General features: G+C 33.8%; 1 protein-coding gene across 1 annotated transcript; it reads left to right on the plus strand.

Moving 5' to 3' along the window:
- The first annotated feature begins 4,308 nt into the window (after positions 1-4,308).
- Positions 4,309-5,734, plus strand: LOC108194236 (uncharacterized). Its single transcript, XM_064080729.1, has 3 exons — positions 4,309-4,467; positions 4,645-4,748; positions 5,443-5,734. The coding sequence occupies exons 1-3, from the start codon at positions 4,462-4,464 to the stop codon at positions 5,525-5,527; spliced, it is 195 nt and encodes a 64-aa protein (XP_063936799.1). The 5' UTR covers positions 4,309-4,461; the 3' UTR covers positions 5,528-5,734.
- Positions 5,735-7,991: the final 2,257 nt, after the last annotated feature.

Raw genomic sequence — 7,991 nt, forward strand, 5'->3', positions numbered from 1 at the left:
GAGCTTTACCATATTGGCATCCTTCACAAACAGCTTCATGAATAGATTTTCCCAAGTTAGGCAACCCATTTACAATGTTGTTTGCTGAAATAATTTTCAGCTTCTCGTAGCTCACATGAGCCAAACGACAATGCCACAAAGATGCTTTATCTTGCCGGCTTGTTTTCTCCACGAAAGCTTCGTTTGCTGACAACTCATAGAGAGAATTAACTCTCTTCCCACTTAATACTGTATTACCGTCAATGCTTTTGACATTCTCCAGAATTTTGAAATCATTTGGACCAAATAAAACATATCGACCAGAATTTGTTAATTGGGAAACAGAAATCAGATTTTTTGTCATACCGGGAACATGGTATACACTGGTCAGATTTACTGGTCCTTGCACTGCCTTAACCTTTACATTTCCCTCCTTCTCAACTGGATGAATGGAGTTGTCTGCCGTCACGATTGCTTTATTTCCGATGTATTCCTTTTGCTGTGAAAGTAAAGAATCATTGCATGTTAAATAATGAGAGCAACCTGAATCAATTATCCAATCTTTTGAATAATCGATAGTTGCAAAACCTTCTTCTACATTGCCTTTATCAAGAAAAGTTAAGGCTGATTCTTGTATAAAGTTCTTCAAATTTGGCGTCTCAGTTGAAAGACAAGTTCCTCAATCATCAGAATGTTCCTTGTTTTGAGAAACACTTGCGTTTCCTTCTACAAATCTTGATATGCAGAACTTCTTTATATGTCCAGGTTTACCACACCTGTTACATATAATCTTCTTCCTAACCTCGTATTGCGAATTGTCAGAATTCCTCTCCTTTTAATTGAAGTTCTTCCCCGGCCAGCTTCTGTGCTCCTCACTGTTGGAACTCCTTTTCCAATCAGCTGCTCTTTTGGGATTATTTGCCTTCCAACTCTTGTTATTATAAGTATGGTGCCTTTGTTTTCTAGCGAACATCACTTCATCATTTTCTGAAATTGAAGTTTTCGCCATCTGCATTACCAAGGCTTCTTGATTGGTTAGCAGATTCTCCAATTCGATGATGTTAGGCTGATTTGCCCATCCTTGGATCGAAGTCAAGAACGGGGTGTACTCTTTCTTTATGCCACGAACAAGATATCTTCGCATTCGGGCTTCTTTGATAGGCTCATCTGGATCAAGTTCAGAAATTTCAGCACATAAATTCTTCACTTTCTGAAAATATTGAGCAATCATCATGTTCCCTTGAGTTGTATTTGCCAACTCATTCTCCAAAAATTGAAGTCTGGCCGTGTTTTTTTTTGTAAAAAGCTTCTCCAATGTTTCCCAAACGTCCTTTGGAGACTCCTTATCTCGAATGTGATCAATTAGATCTTTGTGAATAGAGCCTCGCAATGCAAACAAGGCTTTCCCGCACTTAATCTTCCACTTTCTTCTTGCTTCAGAATTTTCAGGTGTATCCGGGGGCAAATCTGTATCACCTCCATCAACAATATCCCATAGATCTTGTCTTTGGAGATACGCCTTCATGCACATCCTCCAATATTGATAGTTGTTGTTTGTAAGTTTCTCCATGCCGAACTGATTTAACGCGCCACCATTAATATCCATCTGTTCATGAACCGAAAACAGGAACCAGCAGCTGCCTGCACAGATTTTCTGTCTTGAACAAATTTTCTGCCAGCAAGTAGCCTCCACAGATCAGCTGAAAAACACAGCTCTGATACCAAGTTGAGAGAATTATCAACACTCTCTAAACTGCAGTAGACACACTAACTGCAGGCCCAAGATCAGATTCTTCGCACTAGGCAGAACACTCGCACACACTGTTGTTTAACTTAAGAGAGAACAGATTACTTACAAAATATTCTTATTGCTGAAATCTGAGTTGATACAAATCTGCATAATGCATTTTATAGTAGTAATAGAATGTTTTGGATAATAACTAGATGCATGAGCCTAGATAGATTCATAGTACTTATATTAAATGCAGATACATTAATCTTTCTAATGCATGAACCTATAGAATAGATAATTATCTTCTCAGTACTTCTAGAAACTTCAGGAAGTTTGCACAATATTTCAACAAGAGGGATATGTTTTTTTTAATATTTCTAGATTTCGGTTCATACCGAACCGAAAACCAGTGGTTCGGGTTTGGTTTCTTAAACTTCATGTTTCGATTCGGTTCAGGGTTGGTTTTGAAAAATAATATTGGGTTCGGATTTGTTTTCGTCAAAGTTGAACCGTACCGACCGATTACCATCCCTAAGCATAGGTCTTCTCTATTTTTACAAGTAAGTATATTATGATTTTTTTTATGTGGGAACCCGCAGCCGCTACCATTCGGGTGCGCACTGGGTAAACCCACGCTGCAAATTACGTGAACTACGTAAACCGCTATTAAGATACTATTAACCGACAGGCTCTGGTCTAGGAGGCATAATCATAAATTCTGCTCCCTTCGGGCGTCGAACCTGCGACCAAGAGGATACAAGTCCCCTCTGATCCTGTATATATTTTTTTAAAATATACCGGTATGCATTTTCAAATTTATTTGTAAAAATACGTGAAAGATCAAAGTTATGTAATTACATGCGTAATTGTAATAGTCAAAGACAGTTGTTTTTGAGGTTGCATATATGGTTGTATTATTTAAAATATAAATTTATAATTTGGATATTTTTTTAAAAATTCAAAAAATAAAAAACCGTTAAATTATATTTTATATTAGATTATTTATTGTATTTCATAATTTTAGATTTACATTTTATCAATTTTCATTTAAATCTATAAAATATATATCTCAAATCTTTTATATTTTTAATATTAGTATTTTATTCTTTCATCCAAATAAAAGTTTCTTTTATTCTAATTTTTGAAATATAACTATAAAATTTATATATTTTCAGAATAAGCTCAACAAAGAAAATAAAATATAAAATAAAAATTTAAACTTTTTCGTAAACAACTGGAACTTGACTCGAATTACTCCTGGATCATATGCTATATTATAATATAAGTTAATTTATATTATTTAAAAATTATAATAAATATATAAGTATAATATGATGAGAGGTGTTTTGTGTTAGGAATATGTCAAGTTTGATGATAAGTTAAAACAATTAGTGTATTTTAACTTATATTTTAATTGACAGCTGATCAGCGTATGCCATATAAGTTGTAGTATTCGTTGATCAGATAGCCCATCAACGAATGATGCGGCACTATAACAAAACTAGAAACTTTTAATTTAGCAGTTGATATGAGAGAGTTGATCAATTAATATTATAATTGTTCTGTCAACGGATATGTATTTAAGATGACAAACTATAAATATTCTAAGTCACGAAATTTGCACATATGAAATGAAGATCAACGGCTAATGAAAACATCAACGGATAAGGAATAAAGTGTCTATCAAATGCTATTCAACTCATCAACGGCAGGTCACAGAATGTACTATCAATTGATAATTCAAGAAATCATCAATGAAGAAAACGCAAAAAAGACAAGAAGATCCTTTAAACCACTAAGCTTCAATAAGGTCTCGACCAACATGATATTTAGGGGGTGTTTGTTTGCAATTTAAAAGTTGGCTTCTGGTTTTATAAGTTAGAAGCACTTACTTTGTACCGTTTATGTAAAAAGTCAAGAAGCACTTATAAAAAGTTAGGAATGCTAGCTTTTGTTTGAGGACTTCTATTTCTTTCCCAAACACTTTAATCAGTTATAAGTCTGAATTTGCTTCTAACTTCTACTCTATTTTTTTTATTTTAAGTAAGAAGCACTTATTTTAACCTCGGCCAAACGGCCCCATACTATAGAGTTCCCTGATGAGAAAAACCCTTTGACGATAGGATGGGAGAAGGAAAAACGGAAGAGAACAAAATCGAAGTACTAGAGTCTGGGGTGTTCCGTTAATTTGGATTAACTCAATTAGTAATTTAAGTAGCAAGTCCATTTTGTGTTACGTAAAAATACTACTTGCAATAGTCTAATTCAAAAATTAATGTAAAATATGAGTATACAAAATGCAAATATACAAAATATAATTTACTTCTCTAAATTAGTAACAAAGTTAACACAAATTAACGAAATATAAATATTTATAACTAGAATATTGAGAGTAATGTCTTGAACAAAGTCCAAGCACAGAAAACACATTTTACTCCACTTTAATTTTTGTCATCCAAGTGTAAGCAAAACAAATTTGAAACCAAATTTAAATTAGCATAATGTTAAATTTACAAATTTGAAACCAAATTTAAATTAGCATAATGTTAAATTTGCAAAACTAGTCACCAACATACAAAATATAAAGTAAGCAAGTACCTAAACTGCAATTTGAAATCCACCTGTTTCTTCTTTATATGACTTTGCGCATCAAAATTTTCCACCGCAGACACACACAAACACCATAGCATATTATCATCTTCTTGGATTTTGCTTAATCGACTTAAGAGGCCTTCGCCTACTGCGTCACAATGACTCATATCCTTTAATCTCTACGCTTCTGATTATTAATCTTTTTTTTAGTTTTCTTGAATTGATCCAAATTGTGTGATTTCTTGTTTTTGCTTAAAAATTTAATATGGGTTTTGTGTTTGTTTGTGTGTGTGTTTGTATGATTGTTGAGGTATTGTTGTTCCTTGATTTAATGGATCTAACGTGGGAATCAAAGAGAGAAGGATCGTGAAAGAGCTAATGCTCGAGCTGGTGGCAAAGCTAAGGGTAAAGATGATGGTTTGACCCCTGAACAGCGCCGTGAGAGGTCTCTCTCTCTCTCTCTCGCTCGCTCTCGTACTTGGTTTAAGCTATTCAATTCTCTTACATACATCCATATTTTATGATTGTTATGAGTTTATGCATTAATGTATATGTATGAGTGTATATAAGCTTGATTTGTGTTCTTTTTGTTGAACCCACTAAAAAGGTTTAATCTCTGTTGCTTCAAGTTTGGTGGGGCTGTTTTATATTTGTATATGCACTGTGATCTGTATTCTTCTTTTGAATTTGGTAAAAAAGATTTGATCTTTATTGTTTTGAGTTTAATTTGGGGGGGGGGGGGGGGGGGGGGGGGGTCATAATTGTATATGCAAGTTTGATTTTTATTCTCTTTTTGGACCTGTTTAAAAGATTATTTTTTTTACTGTTAAAGGTCAGCAGGGTTGTTCTGTATATGTGCAGGGTTTTTATTTCATTCTGTTAAAAAGATATGATCTTTGTTGTGTTCATTTATCTGGGGGTCTTTCATACTTGTATATATAATAATATATATAGGTTTAATTTTTTTTTTTCCCTTGAACCTGTTAAAAAGGTTTGATCTTTATTGTCTTAAGTTTATGTGGGAGTGTTTAATATATTTGTATCTAAGCGTGATTAGTCTTCTTTTCTTGAACCTGAGAAAAAGATTTGATCTTTATTGTCATAAGTTTGTGGGGTGTTTAATATTTGTGTATATGCAGAGATGCAAAAGCGCTTCAGGAAAAACTGGCGAAGAAGGCAGCTGGGGGGAGTGGTGATGCTGGAGGTAAAAGCACCAAGAAATGATGGAACTATTTGGCTTTCATGAATCATATGAATCTTTTGTTGGATTCTTTACTGAGAGTAAATTAAAGACAGAAGTGTCTCATGTGTTTGATCTATGTGTTACTTCAGTGTATGTTTTAATTCAGTTGGTCATCTGAACATGATTGCTCTGTTTTAAGAGATATATTTGGTATCATGTGGTTATTTCGAAGATCGATAATTACTTAATTCCTTCGTTCTGTTTTCCTTCATTATGAGATAGATAGGCAATGAGAGAATCATAATCTGTTTTTTTAGTTTCTTAAGTTTGCAGTTTTATTTAGGAAGCATCTTTGATTTTCTTAGAAGCTATTGACTTAGTGTTGACTTCAGATTGAATCAGTTACAAGGTAAGAGCCTAATAACTCATGCTACTAGTTGCAGTGCTAATGTCGTTAAAAGTAACTAGGTCTGGGATCAGGAGTTTTGATCTACGGCTTCTGACTTCTTATTAGTTATATATTTGATTGTAATGCACTTATGATTCAAAGTTAATGTAATGGCGTTTTGATACAATTATGATAAAGCTAATGTGATTTATTAATTAATAGCTATTTGTGGCATGATTTAAGCTTCATGGCTATGTAATGTGAATACGCAACTTCTTTTACATAATAAATTATTGGTATCAGCCAAATTCAAGTTTTATGTAGTTGCATACTTCTTGTACACTGTTCATTGTGGTATCTTTCCACTTAAAATTTTATCGCGAGCTGTTTCTCAGCATGCACAGTCCAACCATACCGCTTATTTTAACTGATTTATGATATTTAGTTTTCAGTCCTGGGTGAAGTATAATAACTAAAAAAATCATCTCTATCACTGTTATCAAGTCGACGACTAGTCGACCGGTCATTCTATAGAAAAAGTCGAGCAATGACTTATGTCGATGACTAGTCGACCAGTCGTTCTATAGAAAAAGTCGAGCAATGACTTATTTGGTCTGGCGCCTATGAGTTTCACCCGACCCGACCCAACACCTGGTTCGACCAGAAACTTTAGAAGTAGGATTTTATAGACAAAATCTTATGCGATTTTGTTTTGAAAAGAAAAGATATGGTTTTGGGCAGCTACATCAGGTCGGACTAATAGACTTGTCACTAGCGGGTAGGTCCTGATTACCTGTTCCGACTACGTAATCTTTGTATCATTTTCAACATATGAGTATATCCCCTATCTTTGTATCATTTCAACTTCACATTATTATATCATTCCTGTCACTATTTTCTGGCTTCACTTTACATGTGAACTATGTGCAACGTCAGGTACATCTCACTGTTGCTTATTTTCTTTTACTTTTGATTTAAACTATGAACTGATGTGTGTTCAACTATATTATATTTATTAAATCTAGTAAAAATATGTATGTAAATGACTAGACTTTTTACGACTAGGTGAGCGACTTGTCGACTAGTCAGTTCCAAGGTACCCGGGCTCCGAGGCTCGACTTGGCGCTGTGATAACCTTGATCTCAATTGAGTTTCTTATGCTGCCAAAATGTGAAATCAGGTCTGATATAATATGAGCATATGACTATATGAGTAGTAACCATTAGTTTCATTATTTGGACCTATAGGCGAATGACTCCAGTATAAGTGTTTCAATAAATATTAGTTCATGTTTTAGATGCCCCAGTTTCTTACCTTGTTAATTGATGATAGTTTATAAGTTGATTGATAATATGGATAGTATCATGTGCCATATAAAATAGAAGTAGTAACATGTATCTTTACTTGTGGACCTATTGGCAATTACATTAGAATTTGTCTATAGAAATCTTCTTTACATTGTGAGAAATAACCTTTATTGGATGCCTTGTTTTATGTTACATCATGAAATGAGGAATAGTAATGATAATGCCTATTTACTTCCTGCATTCCCTTTTTTGTAGAAACTGGGTTCTGTAGTGTAGCTAAGATAGAAAGCTCGAATTGGTAGTGACTAGTGAGTATAATGTTTTTTCGTGTATTAGATAATACCTGCCAACATAAATTTCTTAAGTGTTGAACTACGGTCTGTAAAAAATAATATAGATTTCATATATATACTTGCTTGTTCATCCTACAAGTTTTGGACTCAACACGGCGAGGTGTTTTTTCACTGTGAAATTTCCATCTATATATTGCAACTCATAATCGTGATATACATTGGGTTAGACTATAGGGGGGAGTCGATATATTTTTATTTATTGCATATACATTTTTGCAGAATCTATGCATAGCTATTTTATTTGGATTATGAACATTAGAATACTGGCCGATTGGAAATCATAGCAGATGCTAGTTGATTTTATCAGATATGGATATGTATCTGTTGCTATATAGGTGTAACACTAGTATGCAAAAGGCCTCAAGGTCTTTAGAGTTTATAAGTAGAGGGAATGCTGTATAATATTCAGAAAAGAGAAAACCCTGACTACGCTTGATAACTTGCAAATGATGGGGAA

Source organism: Daucus carota, chromosome 7 (genome assembly GCF_001625215.2).
Source record: "Daucus carota subsp. sativus chromosome 7, DH1 v3.0, whole genome shotgun sequence".
NCBI classification, from domain to species: domain Eukaryota; kingdom Viridiplantae; phylum Streptophyta; class Magnoliopsida; order Apiales; family Apiaceae; genus Daucus; species Daucus carota.